The sequence below is a fragment of the Podarcis erhardii genome (genome assembly GCF_964252035.2).
Source record: "Podarcis erhardii genome assembly, chromosome: 15".
Lineage (NCBI taxonomy): Eukaryota > Metazoa > Chordata > Lepidosauria > Squamata > Lacertidae > Podarcis > Podarcis erhardii.
Genome location: NC_138505.1, coordinates 14,190,718 through 14,218,687, shown reverse-complemented (window position 1 = coordinate 14,218,687; position 27,970 = coordinate 14,190,718). Strand labels below are relative to the sequence as shown.

Here is a 27,970-nt window from a genome sequence, read left to right as displayed (position 1 = left end):
GCCTTATACCAAGTCCATCTAGCTTAGTATTGTCTACACTGACTGGCAGCAGACCTCCAGGGTTTCGGGCAGGGATTCTTTCCAATCCCTACCTGGAGATACCAGGAATTGAACCTGGGGCTTCCTGCATGCAAAGCAGATGCTCTACCAGGGAGCTACAGCCCCTCCTCACTTGAGGGTGGTAAAAGGAAAGTTTGGGATTCTAAAAAAAATTATTCCAAATAGCTCACACTGTGATCATGTATATTATGGCAGATCCTGCTGTGACAGGAAATGCGTTGGTCCTACGAGAACAGATGGGATCATGTTATATGGGGGGTTGTTGTTTTAAACTGGAACAACAACCAAAGAAAGAATGAAAGAATGAAAGAATAAAAGAATAAAAGAAAGAGGATTTTGCTGAAAGCCAGAAAGAAACATTTCTCTCTGTCCTCTCTGACAGAGATTGTGAGACCCAGATTTCCAATAAAATGATTTAAAATGAATTCAGCTACAAACATCTGCTGCCATCCGAAAGATCACCTCTGGATCAACAAGCCTGTACTACCAGGCTGTAAATTTTTAATTTGCCCTGTTGCTCTAGCTGAGAGCAAATAACTGATCATGGTAGACAGATAATAATTCAGGAGAACAGCCATATTTCCTTCTTGGCAAGGCTCCCATCATCCCCAGCTGGTATACTCAGGGATGATGGGAGTTGTGATCCAAAACATCTGGAGGGCATCAGAGTTGTTTGCACTATTATTATAATTTTATTATTATTATCATCAAATGCTACTCGATCTTTGCAATAGGTGCAACACAGGAAATCTCTGTCAGCTCTGACATTCAGCCCAACCCGGGAAATGGATGAGATGGGTGCTTAACTGGTAGAGGTGGAACTAGAAATGCGAGAAACTTAGAAACCTAATAATATCAACAGTCAGAGCAGCAGCAAGAACAACAGCCTCTTTAGAACTGGGCTAGTTGAATTTGAATTTTAAGACTCCTCTGTGAACAGAAATGCGATTTGTAAGACAACAGGAGCGAAGAACAAACAAAGAAACAAAAAAGGAAGTAAAATGTCACATCACCAGCCATTGGCCCTTACTATAGTAGGTTCAAGTACCACCTACACGTTCTGTTCTCTGGGTTGGGGGCAGATTAGAAGAGGAGGAATCCCCATATCACGCACAAACTGGCTCCGCAAGTGCTTCGTTCCAACTCTGCGTTGAATGGCGATTGGGAGCAGCCTGGCGCTAGGCCCCGCCTTGGATTTCTTAGTAAATTACATACAAGATTACTCACTACGAGTGAATACGGTAACGTATGTAAGTCCACTTACAATGGTCCTTCCCTTAGCTCTGATATCGGTTATCTTAGCTTCGATGTCTCAGAATCAATATATATATGTATATATGTATATTTGCTTTTGTTAATTTTTTTTGTCAAAAAAAACAACAAAAACAACAAAGTCTTTCTTCCAAAAACCCCATCCCGGGATGCTGGGTTTAATACATCCTCTTGCTTCATCATTACAGGGTTTCGTCAGAAGAAGGTCCTTGGGATATGACAATATGCCATACTCGGAGAAGTAAGTCACAGACTTATTTCAAAACGAAGGGTCACTTTCGCTTCCATCTGTGGGAAAAGGAAACAAAGGAAAGAGGTGGTTGGTTAGTGGACAGGAAGATCTCCCTCGAGACTATCCTGACATACTTTCAGAATCCTATTTGAAAAGCCCAGGGGCTAGAAACCCGTTTTCAAAATATTCTCAGGGGATGGGATTTTGCACCAAAATAAAATTGTGTAACGTGGTCACAGAAGAACCAGAGTATTGACAGTGCTGACTCCCTACCTGGCAATTATTGCTCAGTTGTGGCTTTACTTTATTTGACTTTTGCCACAATCTTAGGACTACAGGAAGAGGCCTTTGACATAGTCAAGCCATTGGCCTATCATCTAAACCAGGTTTCCCCAAACTTCGATCTCCAGCTATTTTTGGACTACAGCCTCCATCATCCCTGACCACTGGTGCTGCTAGCTAGGAATGGTGGGGGTTGTAAGTCCAAAAACAGTTGGAGACCAAACTTTGGGAAACCCTGGAAACTGAATAGCAGCAGGTCTCCAGGGTTTCAGACAGGAGTCTTCCCAAACTCTACCAGAAGAGACCCCTTTTGCATGCAAAGAAGGTGCTCTGCCAGTGAACTGCAGCCTTTCCCTAAGCTACACAGTTGCCCCCTCCCAAGCCTGATCCCCAGTCTTACCTTCATGGAAGCCTTCTTGCATGTGGCTCTGGAGTTGATACAACTCATCTAACCCATCACAGGGAGAGTTTGAGGCACGTGTCTCAAAGGCTGTTTCATAGGAGGCCAGTTCTTCCAAAAAGCATCGCTCTTCTGGAGGCAGGTCCATGCTGGGAGAGGCAGCCAAGGCCCCTTGGTTACTATCTTCGGTGTCCAAGCCGATTGGACTACTGACATTCCCACCGCAGAACTGGTGGTGAGGGCACCTCACACCCGCCCCACCTTTCTCAAACAGAGAGGTGGACAGGTCTTGGAGAAGGGTCTCGAGAGCATCCTCTTCTAAGAGGTCTTCCTCTGGGCAGGCCAACAAGGAGAAGTCAATGCTCCTCCAGTTCTTGGAAGGCTGGAAGTCCAGGCACAGTTCGGGGCCGGCGCCCAGGGCAGAATCACCGAGGGTGACATGGCTGCTCTTGACGAGCTCTCTGGAAGCAACAGAGGTGAAAGCCTCAGCCAGGCTGCTGATCTGCTTTGCCAGGAGTTCAATCTCACCCTTCTCTTTTTCAGAATATCTGAAGAATGTCTGTTTGATGGGTGAGGCCTCTGGAGTCAGGATCCCCTCGGGCACCATGGGCACATCGATATAGAGGGGACCTCTGATCTCAGGCAAGGTCATGACGGTACAGTCCCCATTACCAGGGCTGTCCGGGGTAGGTGGTAGCTTCTCATAGAGAGCACTGCATTGGTCCTGGGTGTAGAACAGCTCAGAGGTGGTGGTGGTAGGAACAGTAGTGGCAGGGGCGGCAGCGGCGGCGGCGGGCGGGGTAGTGGTCACAGGAGGCAAGGCAGTAGGGATGGCGCTTGGAGCGTAAGTCTCCTGGGCTCCAAAGAGAAAGGCACAGCCCTGGTGTGGGGTATATGGAGGCGTGCAGACAAAGTCTTTGGAGGAGGAGCCGCTAAGGTTGTCTCGTCTTAAGGTCTGTTCGTAGTCTGTCGGGAAGACCACGTAGCTGAATGCTGGGCCTTTGTCGAGTAGGCTGAGGCTGGAGCCTGGGGTGGGCTCCTCCACGGAGGAGATATTTCTAGGCTCCGCCACCTCCTGGGGCAGACTGGATGTGCTGGTCTCTGTGAACGCAGAGGGGCATTCTGCTCCACCAGTGGTGCCGAAGTCAAATGACGGCGCAACAGTGGTGCTGGTCGGGGTGCCAGCTACAGGTGTGAAGACTTGGTCAGGGCTGGAAAGTTGCCCCGGAGAGAGGAGGCCTTCCAGGAAAGCTGGTGCACTTCCGAGGACATAGGCCACCTGGGTTTCTTCTGCCGAGAGCTGCTGCTTGAGAGACCAGGCTTCAGAATCACTGTGAAAAGCAAAGGAAGGGGAAGTGAGATGACCACCCAGAGGGACCCCAGCTTCAACAAAGCAGAGATAACTGCAAATAACTGCACTTGATACATTCATCCCTGTCTCTCTTTTCTTTCTTGCTTTTTTGCTTCTGAAACCCAATGAATTCCTAACGTACAAATGACAATAACCTTTTAAAAACAAAGGCCTTATTCCCAGCCACCAATTCCTTCTGATCCTATTTTGCTGCTTGATCCTGAGCACATTTTATTTATTCTACTCCTGTGGCTTATTTTTGTTACTATTCACCCAGAAGCAACTTCCATGGCTTGTACCCAATGTTTGCCATACTCAGAGCCTACCTATTAAAATTAATGGTGGTGAGTAATGTAGGGCCAGTCATTTAAATAGATGGCCTTTAAAAAAAATATAAAGGCAAATTCATTGGGTGCCATTAAGGGACACAAACAGATCAACCATGAGGCACCGTCCATCAGAGAAGCAGTGGCAGTGCTGAATACACCTTGCACTGTTGTGGCCTTTCTTATTCCCAACTTGCTGGGCTTAGTAAAGTCTTTTAACAATCCTAGGCACATCCCCCTCCCCGCCTGTGCTTCCTCGAGGACCAAAAGTTGCCCCTTAGATGGCACATGAACACTCCTGCATGTGGCCTACAGAAGGCAAGAAGTGATGGAAGGGAAGTCTCAACATTTCTACCCACTACTAAACTGATTAAGAAGCAAGGTAGGTCTCAGAGCCACCCACCTACAGCCAGAGACAAGTCTCTTGGTATTTACCTGATTATATAGTTGTGGGAGGTGATAGGAACATCAGCATTCTCCATGTGGAGCAGTGAATAGGTCCATATCCAATCCTTGCCATCTTTGGTTTGGAGCCGAACGACCATTTCAGCTTGAGTTTCACTTGTGTCACCCACTGGGAAAAGGAGCACATCAGAAAAGATTAGATCAATGGTCCCATCCAAGGAAACAGCTCTGCAAATCAGCAAATGTGGTGGGAAACTTGGACAATAGAAGGGACAAGATACTTACACAGCCTGTAATGCTGGGTTGACACATGGCTGAGATCTTCTGGATGAATCAGGCTATACCATGACTTGCAAAACAGCTCACTTTTCTCAAAGCCCAAATGGAAGATTACACTAGAAAACAGCAAAGTTGGGAAGAGAGAGATGAGCACTTTGGATTGTAATGGTTTATATTGCTCAACTAAAACAGTTCACCACCACCCCTTGCTAGACAGGCAGCTCCCATTGTCAACATTGTGGCTCTCACTAGTCAATTCAAGCCCCTTTCTCAAACTTTTCCAATCCCCTCCAAGGTCCCAAGATTCCCTATTCCCAGAACACGTGCTCACCTTTCAGAGATGTCCACAATGGCCAAGTCTTTTGTGTGGTGACTGTCAAAATAAGTCAAGAAGAAAGAATTCTGGCTGATTCTGGGCTTGGGGTCCAGAGGAGTGCAGAAAGCAGTGAATACAGGATTAGTGGACCAGTAAGAGCCAGGTGGGGGCTGGTGGAACCTCCCTCGAATAAGGACCAGCTTGTTCCCGGAACTTTGCCGCCGGATTGTCTTGGAAGTGTTGAAATGGCAGCGGAAAAGTCGGCCTGGAGTTTTTGTAAAAAGTAAAGAAAAGAGCATTGATGAGTTAGAGGAGCCACAGAAATATCACCCAGTTGGCACAGCCACACTGTTAAGCCAATCTCAAGCCTAAAACATGAGACAGTTCTACTCTCATTGTCTAGGCATGTTATTGTAATTTCTACATAGCATTGCATTTTTGGCTTCAGTGTTGAACTTTTTGGGGGGAAGCAATGGGGTTTGAACATTTCTGGATCAAGCCCTGAGCCAGGGATGGGCAACTTGCAGCCCTCCAGTTCTTGATGAACTACAACTCTCATCATTCTCACCATTGGCCATGCTTCTTGAGGCTTATGGGAGTTTGAGTCCAGCAGCATTTGGGGGTGGGGCTTACAGGTTCCCTATCCCTCCTCTAAGACCCAAAGTGCAGGGGCTTGCTCAGCTACTATATGCTCAAAGGCACTCTCACTTCTGCTATTCTTTCACATGCTCTAGGGCTAAGTTAAGATTATGAAAAGACGGTTTCTTGCTTGAATTAAGTCCTGCTGGGCATCATCTATTCTAGGACTTGCAGGCCAACTTTTAATCTGCCGTCTCTCTACTTTAGAGTCATTGCACAGCTACATTTCCTCCTCCTCCTCACATGTTACTGAGCACAGTTCACAAAGGGATACCTACTTGTATCTATTGGAGAGGTCAATGCCAGTTGGTTCCTCATCACAAAGTGATCTGCTGGATCAATGATGTCATAGATGCTGTCTCCTTGGGCAACCAAATCCACCTGCAGGATAGAGAATCAGATAAGGTTTAGATATCAGGTTTCATATTAAGCACTATAAAATGCTGCTAGCATCACAAAGTTCCCAGTGTCCAACAGATATTCATGGTCAGATAAATAAGTGATACCATCACATCGGGGAATAATTATGAAGGCTAGAAATTATCATTTTATACTATAAGGGGCATAAGAGTAATTTTAGGGCTACCAAGACCTGAAGGAATTAAAAGGAATTTATGTAACTAAAAGATAGTTGCTTAACTAAGTACCTATTCCAAGGATTATTCGATCTCCCCATTTTATAGCAAAGGCATTTCCCTTTCCACCCACAAGCTGGTCAGATACATACCATAGAGTGCCCCAGATGTTCAGCAACATTCTCCGACACATAGATGAGTTTGCCTTCTCCGGTGAATGCCAAAAGGAAGCCTGGAAGCGTCTGCATAAAATCTTCCAAGTCCTGGGAAGAAAGCAGGCTCTCCAAGCCTTCTAGAGTTGTTCCTGTTGAGGAAGAAGAGAAGGGAAAATCGGTTATTTTGGTAAGCACACACATAATTTTTATTTAAACAACAGCGACAACCCTTTTAGCTCTTTGCATCAGATTTTTAGCTCCGGCTGAGGCTAGGATTTCAGCACCGGGGACAGCAACTGTTGCTGCCCTCCCTCCGCAAAGCTCGCCCTGGCTGTTTCAGGACCACGGACAGCAGCTCCCCGTATCTCTTCCCATAAGAGACATTGGTGCTTCAGCACCACGGAGAGAGACCTGTTGAGTCCTACCATCCCGAAGGGGGACGAAGGAAAGACGCTGGACACAAGACCCAACTTCAGGTGTACCCCCACCTACCCCGCATCCTTGCACTTCCTGGATTCCCCCCAAACCTCGGGATCTTTCTGAATCTGTCAGGCAGTTAGTTACCTTTGGAGAAGAATATGGATTTCCGCGTGTAGATGCACGCCAAGGACATGATGTGGAGGTACGATAGCCGCAGCTTATCCCCTTCCGCGATGGGCAACAGGTCTTTCAGGTTCCTGATCTCCGCATTGATCTGGTCCCGCCGCGCCTTGGAGGCTCCCTTCGTGGACCGATACATCTCGGCTGCCGAAGATCTGTGCGGCTAGCGCTCCTCCGTCTCCTCTCCTCTTCTCTGGTCTCTCTCTCTCTGTCTCTCCGGTGTCTGCCTGTGGATCTGTTTGAGAACCACTGCCTGCCTCCCATCTTTTATAGGCTGTCGGGAGTGTGGGCACTGGCATGCTAAGGAAAGTGGGGCGGGAAGATTTGTTCAGATCAATGGAGGGACACGGCTGCAGAGTCCTCCCCCCTCCCTTTCTTGGGCTTGGGGGAACCCTACGTCACTGGCTCCTGAATGACGCGGTGAGGAAGGGGGGGAGTGGAGGAGGCAGCCAAAGAAACGCTGCACCGAATTAGGAGATGAAGCAGAGACGTTTCTGTTGGAATCACACCTCGGCAGCGTCTGATCCCAACGCCTTCTCTCCTCTGTTCCTCCCTTTCCTCCAGCTCAGACTTAGATATTCACTCTGGCGCTGGAGTCTCGCTTTTCTTTCTTCCCTTCTCACGAAAAGGACTTGCTGTCTCAACTCTTTCACAGGCTTTCATTTTATTCTGGCTTTCGAAACTTCCCTTCCCTATTTTTTTCCTTCCCTTTGTGTTTCTTTCTGGGTTTCCTTTCTCAAAACCATTTGCCATGTATTCTTTCCCCACTCACTCATTCATTGATTTGTTCATCCTTTCTTCCACCTTTCCCTTTTCACACATGCACAAACCCCCCCCCCCAATGTACCTTTCCAATCTCTTCACTGCTGATCTAAAACAGAAAACCAGGGAGAAAAAGTGAGGTCAAAATCGTGGGCTTAGACCTGAATTGCATGAAAAGCAAGTTCAAAAAGGTGTGTTTGGGTTGGGCTCTCAGCCTGATTGTCTTTCATCTCTCTCTCTCTCTCTCTCTCTCTCTCTCTCTCTCTCTCTCTGTGTGTGTGTGTGTGTGCGCGCTTATTTCTCTGAGTGTACATTTCGTTTTAGTGTCTTTAAGAAAATGTACCTTATGTGGTCTTTTACTAATTATAATGACAATAATAATACAAACATTGATCTGTGGGGGAATCATTTCAAGCTGTTTTGTTTTTCTTTTCTTTTCTTGCTCCCCCTGACATTTTTTCTTTGCCTAACATAATTCTCACTGTTTCGTTTTGGTTTTCTTTCCCATTTTCTTTTTAGTAAAGAAACCTTGTGCTAAGCACACCTTTATATAGGATTTCTCTCCAGGAATTCTGGCTTCTCTCCCATACAGCAATCACTAGTGGGTGAGTTTCTTTTCCTTTTCTTTTTTTGTTATAAAAAACTTCCTCAACAAATAAATAAGTCAGGTCTTAAATAACACCTTCTTATATGAAGGCCAAAAATAGACTTCGAGAAAGAAAAGAGAGTGGTGCCTTTTTTTTGCTTCATGGTTGCCTGAGCAACGGACTGAAAAGTGACAGCTCTCTGTCTCCCATTTTGGGGTGGTTCTTTTTCTTTCTTTCTTTTCCTCCCCCACCCCAAGAGGTAACCTAAATTAGGTACCTTTCTTTTGCATAATCTCTCACTCCATATAAGGAAAAGAAGCTGATATGGTGGGAGGAGAGTAACTCTTTCTAGCCTGGATGCTTTTTCACCTGTTCTGCTCAGGGATAGTGCTTGCAAGCTGTCCTTCCTTGGGGCTGGATCCTCTGCTTCAGGAAGAAAACCCATTGGGGCTGCATCTCGAAGGGGTCCCTGTGTTTGTGTGTTTTGTTTAAATCTTCTTCGACTCAGTGCTTTTTGTTTAAAAAAGACAGAGGAAAGCACAATTGAAACAGGCTCAGTCATGGTGGCTCCAGGAAACAGGATTTTCACTGTTATGCAATGATAGCTTTCTGCAATGCAGACAGCCTGTTTATGCAATCCAGTTAACCAGAGACAACAACTCCTGAAAAGTTCTTTCAAACTCTGTTGGATTTTTACATGTTCAATGTATAGTGTGTCTGGAAGGGTGGAGGTGGAGGGTGCATGTTTAATCAGAGGCTGAAATGACCTGAAAGAAATTTCATAAGTATCAGCAAGATCAAAGACCCATTGGCTCCTTCCCTTCCCAGGATAAGTGATCACAGTAGTGATCACTTACCAGTAGATCATTTCCCAGGAGTGACAAGGGGCATTACTTCTCAAGTGCAAAGCTGTCTGGAGGGCAGGGTTCCTTAGAGAGCCACGGTGACTTGCGGATAACTTAGGAAACTCAGCTCGCTTGACATTTTTTTTGGCTGCAAAACAGGAGCTGTTGGCTCGGGTTAGCAGCCCTGGGTGGAAAAATGCTGGATCCCTTGAAATCTGTATGGCTGGGCTGGGGAACCTTTTCCAGCCCAATTCCCTTTGTGTGGCCATATGCCAAAGGGAAGCACCAGAGGCAAAATATGGCAGAGCAGCAAACATGAACTCTACCAGGGTACAGTAGACTACCTTCTCTCTACACAAACACAAACACATACACATGCTCCATTTGACCCTCCCTCCATCCAGGCAGGCAAGAGGAATCAGTGCAAATTTAAGAACACATTACAGCCAGGCCAAAACTCACAAAGGGTGTGTGGAGCTCGGTCAGTGAGTCATGTGACCTGGGGAAGGACTGTGGCCCAGGGAAAACCCTGATGGCCAGACAGAGAGGACTGGAGGGTCACATTCAGCACCCCCACCTCTGGGCCTAAGGTTCCCCTCCCCTGCTGTATGAAGTGACTTCATCTCCATGGCAGCCTGGATCTCTCCAAGAGCCTTAAGGGCTAAGTATCAACAAGTGGGATGATAACCAATGGCTTTAGGGCAGAAGCCCAGTAAAGTATATCCTGTGGGGATCATGAATAGGAAGCACACTTAGGGTTTGCTAGGCTGTTGGGGGTGGGGGGCTCTTCATTCTTCCTTTAATTTGCTAATGTATATACCCAGAAAGTAAACAGCTGCCTTGTTTTGGGGTTGGCCTCATTTTGCTTCCAAACCAATAGGGCAGTGTCAGGTGGACAAATGTCTAAGCAGGTACAACAATGGGGACCAGCAACAAAATGTGGCCACGTGAAGTGCTATTGTTTGGGGTTTCAGCCAGCCATGCCTCCTCCAGGTTACTCCATTCCATCCCTTCCCCCCAATTCCCCATCCTCTACCCGCTCCCTCAACCACCATTCTGTGCCCAATAAGAGGACTCAGCTCTCTCACTGGGCTTTTGAGTTGTCCCCTTAGAAGGGGGTTCCCCATCTCAAGGAGAGAGGGTTGTCCTTCTGCAAACTTTGGTGTTCTCCCAAGCCTGCTTGAGACCCACACCTGGAGAAGGAGTTTGCCATTAGTATTGTTGCACACCACCCCAATCCCCAAGTGGTGCAAAATTCCAGGGGTTGCAGATCCTTACCCAGGGTTTGTGTTTACTTTGGAATGAGGGGTAGTGGAGACTGTGGTGTCTTTATGATATATGGTTTTCTTTACACATATATACAACCTGAGCCTACGATGGAGGGGCTCACAGCATTAACAATCCAAAAGGGTCTTGTTTCTCCCATCGCCGCAGCCCTGGATTCAAAGGGGGAAAGTCAAGAATGAAAGAGAAAGAGAGAAAGGAGAGAAAGAGGAGGGGGGAAACAAGGAAAGGGGAAAGCTTTTAAAAAATGGAAAGGAGGAAAGGATATAGGATAGGAATCCACAGTGTTCTTTCAACGTTCTTCTAGATGCACAGTGTTATAAATAGGCCTGGGAGTCCCCGGCTTTTCACTGTGGGATTTTTCCTGCCAGCTTCCTGCTTCCTCAAGATGGGTCCTTTCCACAGCTCTACGGCTGGGATCCCCTCCTGACGCAGCCCTGAGCTTGAGTGGGAAGGACTTGGGAGAGCAAATAGAGTCTGTGGATGCAGGCAAGGGTGTCAGAGCCCTGGATGAGAGGAAGCAGCAGCTGTCTGCGATGGAAAGGCATCTACTCCTGTAGGAGCAACTGACCCTCCTGGGTGCTTAACCCATGAGGAATCTCAGGCTGCGCCTGCACACATTTAAAGCACATTCCCCACAAAACAATTATGAGAACTGTACTTTGTTAAGAGTGCTGGGAATTGTAGCTCTGTGGGGGATAACGACAGCCCTCAGGATTCAGGGAGATGAGGGATGTGCTTTGAACGGATGTATGGTGCATATTCTGGCTGCATTCAGACAGCTTTTTATTCCTTTTCCACAACGTTTCCCTATCTGATCATTTCCACATTTTAAGTGATCTTTCACATGGTGCAAAAGTCATTTCTGTACCTATATATCTGCTTAAGCTGCATGTGCAAATTATATTTGCCATAGTTGCCTGCATATTTTTTTATGTAACTGGGCTATAGGTGCAAGTTATAGGCGCAATAGTCACCTATCAGGTGATCTCGGCTAACACACTTATGCGCTCAGACGAAGCCACTGACTTAGCAGGTGTACCACAGCAGCTGATGGCCCTGAGATTTAACTTGCACCTTGAGACTTCCAAGAATGATCCCCACAAATACTTTTTATTTTTATTCCCCTCCAATCTGTCCTAAATAGGATCATACCATATATGCCATTGCAATACTGGCAGGTGTGTATTTTATCCTATTCCTATCAAATCTGTGCACGCTGGGTCAATGTTCAATATGTCCAGTCCACCATGACTCCAACATCTCTTTCCTGGCTAGTTACCACCAATTCAAACCCCATCAGAGAAGCTGGAGGTCTTTGCTGCATGGTACTTCACACTTAGGAGGAATTCACTCTAGACATTTAAGGCAGAATGGGTATTATTTGTTCACTCACTTTCCACAGGACAGCATCATCCCATTTCTGTCACCCTGCCACTTCTTTCACCTTTTTTCGTGACTTTCTCCAGTGAGTATCCAGTATTGACTGCACTGACTGGCAGCGGCTGTCAGGCAGGATCCTTTCAAAGACCTGCAGGGAGATGCCAGGGACTAAACTTGGGTGCTGTGGCTCAAGCCTCTCCAAGCCTTTGACCCAGAAGCCCTGCCCTGGGCTGCACATACGAACTGGGTCAGGCAAGGAAGAGCTCCCTCGCTGCGTGCAAAAGGTCCCGGGTTCAACCCCTCCTATTTCCAGGGAGGACTGGGAAACAAAGACTTGGCCTGAAAGTCTTGGGAGAGGCTGCCCATCTTCTTTTCTGCTGCTCCAGAGGGAAGGACATGAAGCAACGGATCCAAATCGCAAGAAAGGAAATTCTGCCTAAAGGCATGGCCAAACTTGGCCTTCCAGATGTTTTGGGATTACAATTCCCATCATCCCTGACCACTGGTCCTGTTAGCTAGGGATGATGGGAGTTGTAGTCCCAAAACATCTGGAGGGCCAAGTTTGGCCATGCCTGGAACCTTAGGAATAACACTGTGACGGTAAGAGATGTTTGACAGTGGGAACGGACTCCCTCGGAAGCCGGCGGACTCTCCTTCATGTGGGATGTAAACACAGGAGCAGTCAATGACAACATTCCTAGAGTGTACATGTTAGAACATGGGGAGGGATGTCTGTCCAGCAAGCAGGTAAACTTCCTGGGGACGGACTTCCTCCGCATGTGACCAGAGGTGGGTGTGGCCTCACCTGTGCAGGTAATGATAAAAGCACAGGGCAGGCAGCCACTCTTGCCTCTTGTCTCTTGCCTCTTGCCTCTCTGCCATCTTCATCTTCTGAAGGAGCAACATGCCCTCTTGGCTCCCAGCCAAGAGAGGACAGTACTATCTTGCTACAAGATAGATTCTAACTGCATGTAACCTTTTTAAGCCTGCCTACCTTCTGGGATCATATTGTGAACAGAACGTGAGTAAACTCTTTTATACTTTTATAAAGACTGTGTCGTGTCTTGTATTTTAAGAGGGAACAAAGGGGAAATTACCAGAGTAATTATTATAGAGGTTCTAGCGAACCTGTGCAAGCGTTACCGTTGCGTACTTAAAGGGGAATGTCTATAAACTCTGCTGATATTTTGGGAACTTGTTAGTACAAGTTGGATAAGGATATAATTAGTCAATATATCCTCTCCTGCACCCCAGAACATTCCCACAAAGGGTTATGGGCCCAGTATTGCATATTTCTGCGTATTTTTGAAGGATTGCGTTGGATTGTGATTTTGAGTTGAGTAGTATTTTTCTGAGTTAACTTCCTGGTAAGCACATGGTCCTTTGTTCCATTGTGCAGTGGGGATTAAGCAACCCCCCCCCTTCCCTCAGAGTTCACAGTGACCCAAGGCAGTGAAGAATTGTTTTGTATTTTGAGATTTTTGAGATTTTGATTTTAAATTTTTGAGAAATTTTGAAATTTTGAAGAATTTTCAAATTTTTGGATTTTAAGATGGCTAGAGCAGCTTTTGATAGTGATGCAAAGCTAGGAATGCCTGTGCTGAATGAACACAATTTCATGCACTGGAAGCAGCGCTTGATAGCATGTTTAGATTATAAGCACATTTTGGAAGCTTTAAACCCTCAACCTACGGGATCGTCTGAGGAAGCTTTAGCCAAGATAAGTGCTTGGAAACGCATGAACAGCGAAGCTAGACACATAATTTTGAGTGGACTTCGTGATGAGCAGCTATCATTAATAAATAGTACAGATGATGCATCTCAAATCTTAAGAGATATTGAGCGCGTGTATGGAGAATCTAGCATAAACTGCTTCAGAAACTTGGTGTGTAAATTAACCAGAGTGAGGATGAATTCAAAAGAGGAATTCACAGAGCACATCAACAAGTTTACTGAGATTATTCAAAGAATTGATCTGACTCCCAAAGCTTTTGATGAAGATACAAAGATAGCATTTTTGTTATCATCACTTGGACCACGCTTTAGCGCATTTGTAAGTTTGATGGATCATAGACAAGGTCTGACTTTTAAAGACTTGATTGGTTATTTAAAAGAAGAATGCAGAGATAGAGCTGAATCTCCAGTGAGAAATGCTAGAAGCAAGGACAGCAGTTATGCATCTAGGCAATGTACAAAGTCCAAAGAGATGCCTAAGAAAGTGATTTGTTTCAATTGTAACAAAGAAGGACACATTGCAAAGAATTGCAGGGCTCCTAAAGCCAAGAAACCCCACCCCTTTCAGCCAAAAGGAGAAAAGAAGGGGAAATGTGAATGCACATGGCTACTGCAAGAAAGGAATTTAACTGTGCAGAATCGTGAGAATAGACGTAATAAATGGATAATTGATTCAGGTGCCAGCTCACATTTTTCATATAAAAAGGACTATTTTAATGAGATAAATGATGAAGAAGGATCTGAAATTGAAATTGCAGATGGGAACATTGTTAAAGCAAAAGGTGCAGGTTCCATGAGTCTGAAATGCAATATAAACAATGAATGCATTGAGAACACAATCTCTAGAGTTTTGTATGTACCAGAGCTGAGCTGCAATTTAATCAGCGTGTCCACACTGGACAAGAAAGGTTTCCAGATCACATTTGGAAATGGAGAATGCAAGGTGACTAGAAATGGCAAAGTGTTTGCTCAAGCAGAGCTAATCAATGGTGTATATGAGCTTGATCTTTCAGAGAATCAGTCTGCAAAAGTGGCACATTCCAGCCAGAAGGATGAAGCAGATCTGGACCTATGGCACAGAAGGCTTGGACATAGAGACACCAACGTCATTCTGGATCTACAGAGAAGAGATCTTGTAAGAGGTTTGCAGGTAAAGCAGAGCAACAAAGCTCCAGCAAAGTGCATAAGCTGTATTACTGAGAAGGCTGTAAAACCTTCATTTCCACGTTGTGCAGAACAAAGAAGCAACAAAGTGCTTGACATAGTGCACACTGACATATGTGGACCCATGAGTGTTCCCTCACTGGGAAAGAATAGATATATTTTAATATTTCTGGATGACTTTTCAAGATTTTGTGTTGTGTATTTCCTCAAAGAGAAGAGTGAGACAGTGGACAAGCTCCAGGAATACATTGCCATGGTCAAGAATAAATTCCAAAGAGCTCCAGCTGTGCTAATGAGCGACAATGGAGGTGAGTACTGCTCAAATGAAATGCAGGCTCTCCTGGCCAAGGAAGGAATTGCACACGTAACCACAATTCCTTACACACCACAGCAGAATGCCATAGCTGAGAGAAAGTTTAGGTCCATTATGGACATGACAAGGTGCATGCTAAAGGATGCATGTTTGCCACAGAAGCTGTGGGCCGAAGGAGTGTACACGTCGGTCTATTTGCAGAATAGACTGCCAACTAAAGGTGCAGAGCGCACACCATTTGAACTTTGGCATGGGAAAGCTCCCAATCTGTCGCACATACGTGTGTTTGGAAGTCCGTGTTACTTCCACGTGCCCAAGGAACACAGACACAAGCTTGACTCCAGGGCAAAAGCAGGTATCCTGGTGGGATACGCCTCTGGAGGCAAAGGATATAGAATTATGGACTTACAAACTGGTAAGACAAATGCATACCATGCGGTTTATGTTGATGAATATGGAAAGGTAGACACTAAGAACACTGTTGTGGATTCTTCCGATGAGTCAGAAAGGACTCAAGAATTTGTATATTTCCCTTTTGAGACCCCACAAAGTACTAATCTGCCTTCGAGTGTTACAGCACCCCCTACAGGCGACACAGAGGACCAGAACCCTGGCGGCACCAGAGACGAAGATGAGGACTCAGATGGGGACATGCCTGCGTTGGAGGAGGATGAGGAAGCTGATGCGGTCCCAGAACCAGAGGTCAGACGCTCGTCCAGAACCAACAAAGGTGTCCCACCATTACGGTTGTCCTACTTTGCAGGGTCGGCGTTTCCACAGGAACCTTCCACTTGGGAAGAGATACAGGAGATGCCAGCTGCAGAAGCCAGTCTCTGGAGGAAGGCCGTGCAGGAGGAGATGGATGCACTGCATCAGAACAAGACCTGGACACTCACTGAGCTGCCTCCCGGTAAGAAGGCCATTGGCAGTAAATGGGTTTTCAAGGTTAAGAAGGGGTCAGAAGGAGAAGTGCAGCGCTACAAAGCTAGACTTGTAGCACAGGGATTTTCACAGCGTTTTGGTGAAGACTATGATGAAGTTTTTGCACCAACCGTGAGGTACAGCAGCGTAAGAATGCTTTTAAGCATTGCAGCCTCCAAGAAAATGAGAGTGAAACACATAGACATTGCTACCGCTTTTCTACATGGGCAGATTTCTGAAGAAATTTATATGAAACAGCCCAAAGGTTTTGTGAAACCACATGAGGCACATTTAGTGTGCAAACTGCAGAAAGGACTTTATGGACTTAAACAGGCTGCTAGAGCCTGGAACCAGAAGTTGCATAAAATGCTGACGCAACTTGGGTACAAGCAAGGCGACGCTGACAAGTGCTTGTACAGTAAGTCAAATAATGGACAATTCTCATATATCTTAGCTTTTGTTGATGACCTGATTATTGCCACAGCAAGTGAGAAAGACTATACACAGATAGTAAAACACCTTAGCAAAGAGGTGGAGGTCAAGGAGCTAGGAGATGTCCAGTACTACCTCGGGATCCAGGTGGAAAGAGAAGAGGACGGCTCATTTCTTCTCAGCCAAAGACAGAAGATCCACGAGCTGATTGAGCACATGCAGATGCAAGACGCACATCCAGTTGCTACACCGATGGCTACTGACTTCCTGAAGAATCAGCAGGATTCGAAGCAGTTGCCAGACAACAATGACTACAGGTCGGCGATTGGTAAACTTTTGTATTTAGTTACCACATGTAGACCTGACTTAGCAAATGCTGTGGGGATTCTTAGCAGAAAAGTGAATTCTCCCACTGAGCATGATTGGGCAGGTGTAAAGAGGGTGGTGCGATATTTGAAGGGTACCATGAATTGTAAATTAAGGTTACCAGCCGTCAGAGACCCTAAGTTGGTTGGGTATACTGATGCGGATTGGGCTGGGGATAATGCTGATTATAAATCAACAAGTGGTCATGTTTTCATGTTTGGTGATGGACCTGTTTCATGGGGCAGTTATAAACAGAGCTGTGTAGCATTATCTTCCACAGAATCAGAATACGTTGCAGCAACAGAAGCCTGCAGAGAGATCGCCTGGCTTGATCAACTCATAAAGGACTTTGGGTTGGTGAGAAAAGGGCCTGTCAGCTTGCTAGAGGACAATCAAAGTTGCCTGAAGCTGACGCAGAGTGAGAAGTTCCTGGCCAGAACAAAACACATTGGGGTTAAATACCACTACATACGCCAGATGATCCAGGATGGACTTGTGGAACTATCCTACTGCAGCACCCAAGAGATGACTGCTGACATCCTGACGAAACCCCTACCAAGAGAGAGTTTCCAGAATCTACGTGTCAAGCTGGGACTCTGGGTGGTTGAATAAAGTTGTTTATGTTTTGTGTATGTTGTATTGCCTGAGAAGGGGTATGTGGGATGTAAACACAGGAGCAGTCAATGACAACATTCCTAGAGTGTACATGTTAGAACATGGGGAGGGATGTCTGTCCAGCAAGCAGGTAAACTTCCTGGGGACGGACTTCCTCCGCATGTGACCAGAGGTGGGTGTGGCCTCACCTGTGCAGGTAATGATAAAAGCACAGGGCAGGCAGCCACTCTTGCCTCTTGTCTCTTGCCTCTTGCCTCTCTGCCATCTTCATCTTCTGAAGGAGCAACATGCCCTCTTGGCTCCCAGCCAAGAGAGGACAGTACTATCTTGCTACAAGATAGATTCTAACTGCATGTAACCTTTTTAAGCCTGCCTACCTTCTGGGATCATATTGTGAACAGAACGTGAGTAAACTCTTTTATACTTTTATAAAGACTGTGTCGTGTCTTGTATTTTAAGAGGGAACAAAGGGGAAATTACCAGAGTAATTATTATAGAGGTTCTAGCGAACCTGTGCAAGCGTTACCGTTGCGTACTTAAAGGGGAATGTCTATAAACTCTGCTGATATTTTGGGAACTTGTTAGTACAAGTTGGATAAGGATATAATTAGTCAATATATCCTCTCCTGCACCCCAGAACATTCCCACACTTCATTGGTGGTTTTTAAGCAGACGTTGGATGGCCGTTTGTCATGGATGCTTTGGCTGAGATTCCTGCACTGCAGAAGGTTGGATTAGATGGCCCTTCCGGTCCTACAGTTCTATGATTCTACAAGTAGAGAATACTGAGTGAGATAGACCCAAGGGTCTGCTGCCAGGGGGCAAACGCTCCAGCAACCCAGACAGCTGCCTACTCCCACCCTGGCTTCCCTTCTTACTTGCAACCAGCCCACGGAATGGCCCTGCCTGCCTGCCAGCTTCTTCCTCCTGGATCTCAATTTCCCCTATTCGGAAATCAGCAAGGAGGAGGATAGGGACAAAGCCTTTGCCTCTCATTGGTTCTAGCGCCACCTACTGACGGGCTCCCTTCCTCCCAACCAGTCCTAATGGGCTCCACCCACCACTAGCTCCGACTTTATATTAGGCAACTTCCTATGTTTTTATGCTACAAAGCCCCAAACACTTTTTTTGGGGGGGGGTGCTCATATATAACCAGGACTCGCCTTGAGCACAAATGCTGGGTGAAATTATGCCCGGTGGCAGCGCTGTTTTGCTTTGTCCCTAACCCCAGTTCCGGGTGGGGGGTGTGCGCGCGCGGCGTGGGAGGGGGAAAGAAAAGGGGGAAGTCCCAGCAAGGCGGAGGAGAGTCTGCCTAAAAGGGTGGCAGACAAGCAGTCCGATTTGCTAACAGCTTAGCCTAAATCTAAGTGAATCACATAGCATTGTGACAGTGACTCACTGCCCTGCTAGCATCCACTCTGTGGGGTTGGGGAGGGAAAGGGGAGAGGGGTTATGGTGAGGATTTGAGGTGGGGGGGGCGGTCTTGCCGATGACTGCAGAGCCATTCACCACCCCATTGCTTGCCAAAGCCTCCCCTCCTCATTCTCCCCACCCCCCACCCCACATACCTCCCGAGCACCCCTGCTCAGGTCTCTTAAGAACCTTCCTGGGCCTCGCCCCTCCCACCCTTCACCTCTTTGCTGCTAATTTGAGTTCTGAATCAAGAAGCTAAAAACAGCAACCCAGCGGCTAAATATAGCCAGCCTGGAGTGCGCACACACGCTGGCGCTCCTTTGCTTTGCAATTCAGAGCCTGTAATGCACAGTCCCTCTGCTGCAGCGTGTGGGGGCGGCCAACAGCGTCGCTCATCATTGCGAAGACTGCAGTGGGGGGAGAGGGAGGAAGGAGAGAGAGAGAGCAAAAGCGGGGGCGGAGGCATCCAAGCTGTACTTTTACCCCAATAAGGGATGATATAAATATCTTTTGGCTCAGAGAGCTGTTTGTAACAGAAATGGCACAGATGCATTCAGATACCCTGCCACCTATAAAGCAGGAGGCGGGGGGGGGGAGGTGCTGAGCATGTATGTAAAAGGCAGCCTGCACATCACAGAATCATAGAGTCAGAAGGGACACTGAGGGTCATCTAGTCCAACCCCTTTGCGATGCGGGAATGTTAAGTTGCCCCATAGGAGATTGCACCTGCAACCCTGGCGTTATCTGCACCATGCTCTAACCAACTGAGCTATAAGGCCAAATCAAGCTTTGACGGGCTGGACAGATGTCTTTACTTTCTTCTTTCCTTGGCGATCACTCACAGCCGAGTAAGATTGTCTTCCATGAACACGGTTTTAACAGTGAGTCCGTAAGTGACTGTGGAGGCCAATTCTGGATCCACACATCCTTCCACAGTGGGGACATTGGTTTCCGGGCGGGAGTTGATCATGGTGAGGGTTTGCCAAGCGTGCCTTCCTCTTAGCACGTTTCTCCCTTTGTCCTGATTTCCAGCGTCTTCAAAGCCCATGACACCTTTGGTAAAGGCTGTTCTCCAACTGGAGCACTCACAAGCCAGTGTTTCCCATTGCCGGTTGTGCAGTTGTCCCAGTTGTGCAGGCTGTTGGTTGCAGGAGTGCCAGGGATGCTGTACCAGCACTGGACACTGCCCCCCCCCCCACGTGCATAGGATTGTAATGCAACCCCAAAGTGCTGCCTTATGCCAAGTCTTGCTATTGGTCCATCTAGCTTAGTATTGCCAGCACTGGCTGGCAGTGGACCTGGGGGATTTCGGGCAGCAGGCACTCCCAACACTACTTGGAAATGCCAGGGATCGATCCTGGGCCCCTCTGTGTGTATGTTGTGCTATGGTCTTTGCCCTAAGCAAAAAAAGAAGAAGTAAGTTTCCAGTCCTCAACGTCCTGGATGAAGGTCTGATCCAGTTTGTTCTTTTCTACTCTGACTGGCAGCTGCTCTCCAGGTTCTTGGGAAGAGAAAGTCTTCCCCACCAACCATTCCCTGACCATTTTTAAAAATAGGAGATGAGGACCGTCTGCACTGAAAACAGGTGCTTCAGCAATGAACCAAAGACTGCAGTTTCCACTCATAATTTCCCTGCCAATGTTTGTGCCCTGCTCCCATTGGAATGGTCTGAGAGGTAATCCATGGGGGTTCTCCCCTCCCGGGGAGAGGGGCAGAGTGAGTCTGCTAGGAGGCCAGGAGAAGAGGCCTTTCCTTTCTCCAGTGGTGGCGACTGAGCCATTGTTGGAACGCCACATTCTGGTGCTAGTCATTGCACAGGCGGTGACAGAGGAGGCCCATAGGGTCATATTATCTAATCCTCTGCCAGATCCTCCAGTGGAGGTTTTTAAGATGAGGATGAATGACCACCTGTCATGGATTGTTTCGCTGCGATTTCTGCATTGCAGGGGGTTGGACCAGGGGGTCTGTACAACTGTACAATTCTATGTAAATTCAAGGCTAGAGACATAGCCATGCATTCTCCTTAGCTATTACTTAACGGGGTAAAAAAAAACATGTGGTGGCGCTCCCCTCCTTGCAGAGCCAAGGAGAGTGTTCAAAACTTAAAATAAATTCAAAAGCAAACATTGGGAAAGGAGGCAGGAGGAGGAGGAGGAGGAGGAGGAGGAGAGATTCCCAGGCCAAGAGTTCGAACCGTGCATCCTTGCGCCCAAAGCAGCAGCTGACAAATTACTGGAGAGCATCAGGGCTTCTTTAATAGTAACAGCAAATGAATTGCCTCCTACCGCAGCGCAATGGGGAATAAGAAAAGAAATCTCTCTGCTGAGTGTGTGTGTGTGTGTTGTGTGCCTTCCTTATGTGTGGGAATGGAAGGTGATATTAATTAACAGAAAGGGGATGGTAAGAGGAAAAAGTGGGAAGGCAATGAAATTAATTATGAGGGGAAATGGGGGATAGAAATTGATTTATAAGCATGGAAGGGAATTGAACTTAGTTATGCAGGAAAGGGTTGTGCAAATGTGTTCTTATTGCTACTTAGTGAATTACACCAGTTACAAAGTGATGCAGTTTCTTGATGAATCATTAAAAGGGTTAATAATACAACTGAGTATAGTACAGAAAAGAGATACTTTTTCATTTTTTTTCTTTGGCCACACCCATTTTGACACGCAGCCGCTAGGGGGCTGCCTCTAGGTCCGTGCAAACCTTGAGCCCCCAAAAGGATAGGCACAGTGTGAAGGTGTTTGAGTGCAACAAGGGCCTTTGCAGCAACAGACCTACATCCACCCATCACCACGGGGTGGGAGCCGGGTGGAATCACTCCCTGCATGTGTGGTGAGAAGCACCACATTGAAAGAAAAAACAACAGTCCCAGGGAATTTTGATAAAGAAAAGAGATTGAGTGAATGCATATCATGAGTGTGAATTTGGTATCAACATTTGGTGAACCCTCCCCCCAAGCCTGAGGGCCAAATGCAGCCCTCTAGATCTCTCTCAAAACTTTGCACAGGCTACATCTGCTCAGCCACATGTTCCCTCCCCAGGCTGCACCCCTCAACACCCCTTACTTTGCACCCTCCTTGAGTGGTTTTCCTGGCTTGAATATGTACAGAATTCAAGGGGTGTGTGGGTGTGGGTGTGTAAATCCTGCAGGCATGTTAACTTGAATAGGACAATAACCTTCTGGGGGGGGGGTTGCCTCCAGACTGTCAACATTTTGCAGGAATCAAGTGCACACCATAAATTTAAAGCAGATTAATGCACTCTGTTTCTCTAAAACACAGAGCCTAGGGCTTGCCGATCAGAAGGTCGGCAGTTCGAATCCCCGCGACGGGGTGAGCTCCCATTGCTCGGTTCCTGCTCCTGCCAACCTAGCAGTTCGAAAGCACGTCAAAGTGCAAGTAGATAAATAGGTACCGCTCCGGTGGGAAGGTAAACAGTGTTTCCGTGCACTGCTCTGGTTCGCCAGAAGTGGCTTAGTCATGCTGGCCACATGACCCGGAAGCTGTACGCCGGCTCCCTCAGCCAGTAAAGCGAGATGAGCGCCGCAACCCCAGAGTCGTCCGCAACTGGACCTAACGGTCAGGGGTCCCTTTACCTTTAATGCACTCTGTTTCTCTCCCTAATAAATTTACTTTAAACAACAACAACAACTCAGACTTTTTGCAGTTAGGAAAGTGACAGGGAAATGCACTGCAAAATGTAGATGGATAAAAAGTTAAGAGGAAGATGTGTAACCACCATGCAGGCTAATGCAGGAGGGTTGCTCATTGTTGCATAACTGCCCCGTCAGCAAATCAGGAGGAATGCTCACTAAAGAGCAGGCATCATCTAACCTCTGTGAAAAAGAAACCAGGATGAATAAGCTAGGGTTGCCGTATTCCCCAAAGTGAAAATCCGGACAAAGTTACTGAGCTTTTATCTGGCAGCCTGTCTGGAGGAGTCTGGAGAGAGCGAGGGTAGCATCAGCAAGGCTGGCACCAAGGGTTGACAACACTGGGCGTCTGCTAGCGCCTATATCCCAATAGACTGTGGTCATTCTGCTGTGTCGAACACTTGAGAAGATTTTTGCACAGGAGTAGGGAACTTTTTCCAGACTGGGCTACTTTATGAAGCCTACATGCCAGTGGCGGGCAGAGCCAGGAATGCTAATATTACCTTTATAAAAGTAGGCTTCTCTACACCACTCACACGCCCCTCCCTGTCCTCCATCCCCACAAGCAAAAGGCATTCTCAGAACATCCTGGCCAGCCAGGCACAAACATTTGGGGTGCAACATAGGGCCAGTGAGTGGTGTGGCCTAGCAAAAGCCCCCAGGACCAGATGCAAAGACCTGGGTCCCCCTTTCCCTGCTGCCAGGGAGGAGGCCCCACTCAAGATTGAGCACATCACGCCAATCTTTTACCCTCGACAAGCCCTTAGCAATGGGAACCTGACACTGAAAATATCTCTGTGTCCAAGTTATCAGCCTCCTTGCTGTGCAGTGATTGGAAGCAAAGGGGGCACAGATCCTGCCACATTTCGAATTTTACACAGCTGCTTCAAGGTTTGAGAGACACCTGAGCAAAGTGTTTTCTCAGTTTATTTGTTTGTTGAGATATCTTTCCTCTTTCTTTGGGGAGTAGCACAGGGGAAGGGGGGGGGGCAAGAGGCAAGGCTTATATCCTGTATCCCAGTTGCTGAATTGTTCGCTGTTGTTGGAGCAATGTGTTTTACAGTGCTCCTCACTGCCTATTTTAATTTCATTATTATTACCGAAGAGGCAAAAGCCCTTCTGATCCATTCTGGCAAAGCATCATCGCCGCTGTGCCAGCACTGAGGGAATTGGCTACTGCAATGTGTATTAATTTAGTCTAGGAAACGGACTGTGGGGCAGGGAGAAAAGGAAATAATAAATTCGGTGATGGGCAAAGAGGAATAGAGGAGGAAGAGGAACATTCCAGGGGTTGACACCTTGTTACATAAAATAGCCCCCTCACTGGTACGGCCTTTAATCTGCTGCTTTTAATAACTCAGGAGAACAAGCTATTTATATTCTTCCACCTAGCCAGGACAAAAAAAATAATAATGTAAAGTGGAGGGATGGAAGCCATCTAGAAAAAAATATGTGTTTTTCAATCATGTTTTCAACAGGAAGATTGCATACAACAGAGGCATTTGGAGAGAGAAGCAGAGGAGGAGAGAGAAACCAATTATCTGGGCCTATATTTGGGTCACTTGTGTGTCCGGATGTGAAAATGGCTATCGTCATGGGGGTCCTTTTGCCGAAATGTCTTTGCCCCTCACTACTGCTGGCCTGGTGACCCACATATGAAATCTGTGTCTGATACTGGGAGAAACTGTAAGGCTATCCAATCCAACCCTCTTCCGGAAATCAAGACAGTTCTCCTATTAGCTCCCGCCTCGTAACTGCCTAACTTCCAATACGATTTGGGCTCAAATCCCTACAAGGTGTTGTTGTTGTTTCCCTAATACCAGCTATCTAGAAACCAGGCAGTGTTGCTCAGAAGACACCGGCGGGGGTGGCACGGCACTCTGCACATGTTCTTTCCCATGATCCAATGCCGAGCTTTTGCACATGAAAGATAATAATAATAATAATCTGGCTGGCTTTCCCCAGATGCAGATCTGATCATCACAATCCGGCCTAGCATCAAAATGCATTTACAAGCTGAGTCAGATGAAATACAGGACTAACCCACCAACCCTATGGTCCACAGGAAAAGGCCAAAAAATGTTCCCATTTTGTGTAGACCCCCTCCTTGCCCCCTTGTACTTTGCTGTGGTTCTGAAATCTATTTATATTTCATCCCACCTACCCGCTTCATTGCCTTCTCTCCCCCAACATCTCCTTTTGCAAGGTGGGGGCCAGAAAGAGTGTGAGGAGCGTATTGGAGCTTGATCCCCCGTCTTCATCGAAAATATCTCAGCCGTTGCCATGGTGACCCACCCACGGCTTCACCAAAAAGGACAAGGAGCTTCACAAGAGAGGGAGGGAGAAGCAGCTTTTTATAGAAAGAAGTATGTGTATCTGATGGGGTGGGGGAAGCAAACCTGGAGAGGGGGGGTTCAAGGCCCCCCCTCCAGAAAGAGTTTAGGGTTCACAGCGTTCCTGTCAACAAGGCCTGTGTATGTTCCCTGTGAGGGGAAAATTTGTGCCCACCGGTGCTGAAAATACACAGCTCCTCTCAACGGATGTAGAATTTTGCACGGAGACTGACTCCCCCCCCCCCACCGCTGGGCTGTGGTAGCTTTCAACATCAGCACGGGACAGGCAGAAATCCAACAGGTGCTGCATCTTCCAACTCAGGGGGGAACGTTGCATGTTGCAGCTGTTACCTGTCACATCACTGTTCAGATGGGTTGCCAGTTTGCTGGCAGGTTTAACTTACGTAAGGTGCTTGTGCTAGTGTTTGAAGGCCTAAACGACTTCGGGTACAAATATCAGATAGACGGCCTCCTTCCCTACCTGTGGGTACTGAGATAAACCAGGCCCCCTTCTTGGGAGCTCCGCCACCCACAGAAGTTGGAGGGAAGGTGGACACAGCCCAGAACGGAGCATTGTCTTGTGACATGTCCTATAGCCTGTGGACTTTAAGTTTTTTTCTCATCCAAAAGGGAAGGCAAACCTAAACAGCTGAGCATGCTCAACTACCGTAACTGACTTCTAAGAGAGAGGAAAATGTAAAACCAGCAAGAAGAGAGGATATGCAATGGAGTATCTTGGGAAAGGGAATGACTGGCACACCCCACTGCAATGTTTTGTTGCAGGTCACACTTCTTGCCTCTAACAGTAGAAATGGTGGTCATTAAGTGGGTGCCATTTTTTCAGTACCACCACAATTCTTTATTTAGGTTGGTTCCCACATACATCTTACCTTACTTATAGAGCTCTCCTATGAAGGAGAGTTCTCCATCTTCCAAGGTGTTTGTTGCTCTGTAGCTTTGATTACTCAACTGGCAGCTGAATGTATGAATAGCCTCCACTGAAGTTTGAGTTTGGGCTTGAAACCTGAATAAATGTTATTCAAGAGACTTATATCCTGCCTTTCCCCCCTCCTTTGTAAATGATATCTAAAGCCGCTGGATTTAGGCTATGTACCCCCTACCCATTTAAAACACATTCGAAGCACATTATTTCCCTCAAAGAATTCTGGGCACTGTAGTTTACCCCTCACAAACTACAGTACCCAGAATTATTTGTGGGCAGAAATGTGCTTTTACGGTACAGCATGCTCACAGTCTTAGGATGAAAAACAAATAAGAAGATAAACTATTAAATCATTAAGTCTATGTATTCAGCAGAATGAGTCCATTCAGAATGAACCTGTTAAGATAAAATAAATAAATGGATCCCAGCATTGCCAACAACAACAACAGTGGTAATAATAATAATAATAATAATAATAATAATAATAATAATAATTTCAGATATTTAAAATCTAGCCTTTTGGAAATAAAGCTCAGCTTTCAGCTCAGGCTTCCCCTCATTGTGCAAGTCTTCCACTAACAGGGAAGCCATAACACAGCTGTTATGCAGAGCAGGTGGTCAAAATGATTATTCCCTTGTAGTCTTCTTTTTTAAATTTAAAATCTCAGGACGGATATACTGCTTTATGCTATCTCACACTCAATGCCCCTGCTTTGCACACCAAGTATTTTTGCCTCATTGGAATGTGTCCTTGAACTCCAATCGTTTTATTTTTATTTATTTTACACAATTTGTATACTACTTAATCGTCAGTACTTCTACTTGGCTTACATAAAATGCAATAATTATGCCATGCAATAATTATGCCTCTTAGCTGCCTGGATGGAGGATAGAGACAGGTATGTGAGTGAAAGTAGCCTACTGCACAAAGATAAAATTCACACCTATTGCTCCTCCTACTTCTGCATCTGACCCCACCATTGGCCTCCAGCCAGCCCCCAGAAGGTTGCCAAGAAGGGTATGTGTCCCTCAGGTCCTAAAAGGGTTCTGCAACCCTGCACTATAGACTGGTTTCAATGCAAAGTGAGTATATCTCTGTTCTGAGTTCTGGGGCTTATACCACTGCAAAACCAACAAGAACTGTTGCTTCCACATCAGGGGAAGGTTCCTTAAACTGCAGCTATCCAACGGCACTGGAACAAATTTAGAACAGTTTCTGACCTCTTTGAATGGTTCCAAGATCTCACTGCTCAGATAGACTGCTCCTGTTCAGAAGGTGCTGTGCAAAAGACTTGCTGCCTGCTGTCCAATGCCACCTCTTCGATTTTCTCTTTCCCAGCATCCCTAATTGGCTGGCTGGAGCTTTACTGTGAAAGACTGCAAGCAAGGACTGATAAGAAGCTGCAACAAACCCATTCCACCTGGCCTGCTGCCCTTACTAAGCCTCTGAGAGAGCCAATATCTTTTTCACTCTCTCCTCGAAGACGTGGTTAATGGTTTCGTTCTGCAAAGAAATGTGACATTGTTTTCTATCAATTCTGAGAATGGCCAACTAAAACAAAAATATCGTTAAAAATAAATCAAATGTCTAGTATATTAGAAGATCTCTACTGCCCATTTCATGCCCTCAACTTATGGTATAGGAGAAGCAAGTAAGAGATGGATGGGAATCAAAAGGGAAGAGGAACACAGGAGGGGGGTTAGGCAATAAAAGGTGAAGGTGATAAAAGACACAAAAAGACAAAATGAAAAATTCAGCAAAGCCTGAACACCATGTGTCTCCTCCAAGCCAAATTTGGCCCTACAACCCTGTATGAGAGAGATAAACATTCTGTTTTACCCAGTGGAGTACAATTCATTGGGGTGAATGGGGCAACCACCGACAGCCCCTTCCTGCCTTTGCACTTACAACTGGCCCAGGGGGGTTTGCCTGCATGTCAGCTTTTTGTTAATTGATTATGCAGGGTGGGGCTTACCTGCCCTCCCCCCTTCCCATATTTAATTCAAGTTGGCACCCCTGATCTGCTGTCCTGATCCGTCATAACTGGAGGTGGCATGGGCTGAATCCAAGACTCTTTGCATCCAAAGCAGTTGAAATGTGGCCCCTCTCCCAGAAATCTGTACCTGTCTCACCCAGTGTGCATCATGCACACACACAAAATATCTGCCCACCTCCCCATCAACTCAAACACAAAAGCTTCTCTCTGTATGCAACTCTTTCTCTCTCCCTCTCTCCTGTTAAGATCCCAAGTTGACCATTCTGTTAGTCAACCCTTGATGACTGGCTCTTGAGTGTGTGGACCACCGTCTGACTCCACAGAGAAATGT

At 46.6% G+C, this 27,970-nt stretch overlaps 1 protein-coding gene and 1 long non-coding RNA gene across 3 annotated transcripts; one reads left to right on the top strand and one right to left on the bottom strand.

The window, feature by feature from the left end:
- Positions 1-1,404: 1,404 nt before the first annotated feature.
- Positions 1,405-7,170, bottom strand: NPAS4 (neuronal PAS domain protein 4). The gene is made up of 8 exons (XM_081842924.1): positions 6,857-7,170; positions 6,290-6,441; positions 5,841-5,943; positions 4,939-5,188; positions 4,614-4,723; positions 4,359-4,497; positions 2,247-3,577; positions 1,405-1,620 (listed from the first exon to the last, which is right to left on the bottom strand). The coding sequence occupies exons 1-8, from the start codon at positions 7,029-7,031 to the stop codon at positions 1,592-1,594; spliced, it is 2,289 nt and encodes a 762-aa protein (XP_081699050.1). The 5' UTR covers positions 7,032-7,170; the 3' UTR covers positions 1,405-1,591.
- A 179-nt stretch (positions 7,171-7,349) lies between these two features.
- LOC309331036 lies at positions 7,350-27,238 on the top strand. Of its 2 annotated transcripts, none has more exons than XR_014151691.1 (3): positions 7,350-7,845; positions 8,174-8,259; positions 26,982-27,238. It is a non-coding gene; the product is annotated as an uncharacterized lncRNA (long non-coding RNA). The 2 variants fall into 2 exon arrangements; XR_014151692.1 differs by having other exon boundaries at positions 26,801-27,238.
- Positions 27,239-27,970: the final 732 nt, after the last annotated feature.

Coding starts and splice junctions, on each gene's coding strand:
- NPAS4 (XM_081842924.1), bottom strand. CDS start 7,031: ATGTATCGGTCCACGAAGGGAGCCTCCAAGGCGCGGCGGGACCAGATC. Junction 4,724..4,938: donor ATTGTGGACATCTCTGAAAG/GTGAGCACGTGT, acceptor GCTGTTTTCTAG/TGTAATCTTCCATTTGGGCT. Junction 1,621..2,246: donor GCAAGAAGGCTTCCATGAAG/GTAAGACTGGGG, acceptor CTTTTCCCACAG/ATGGAAGCGAAAGTGACCCT.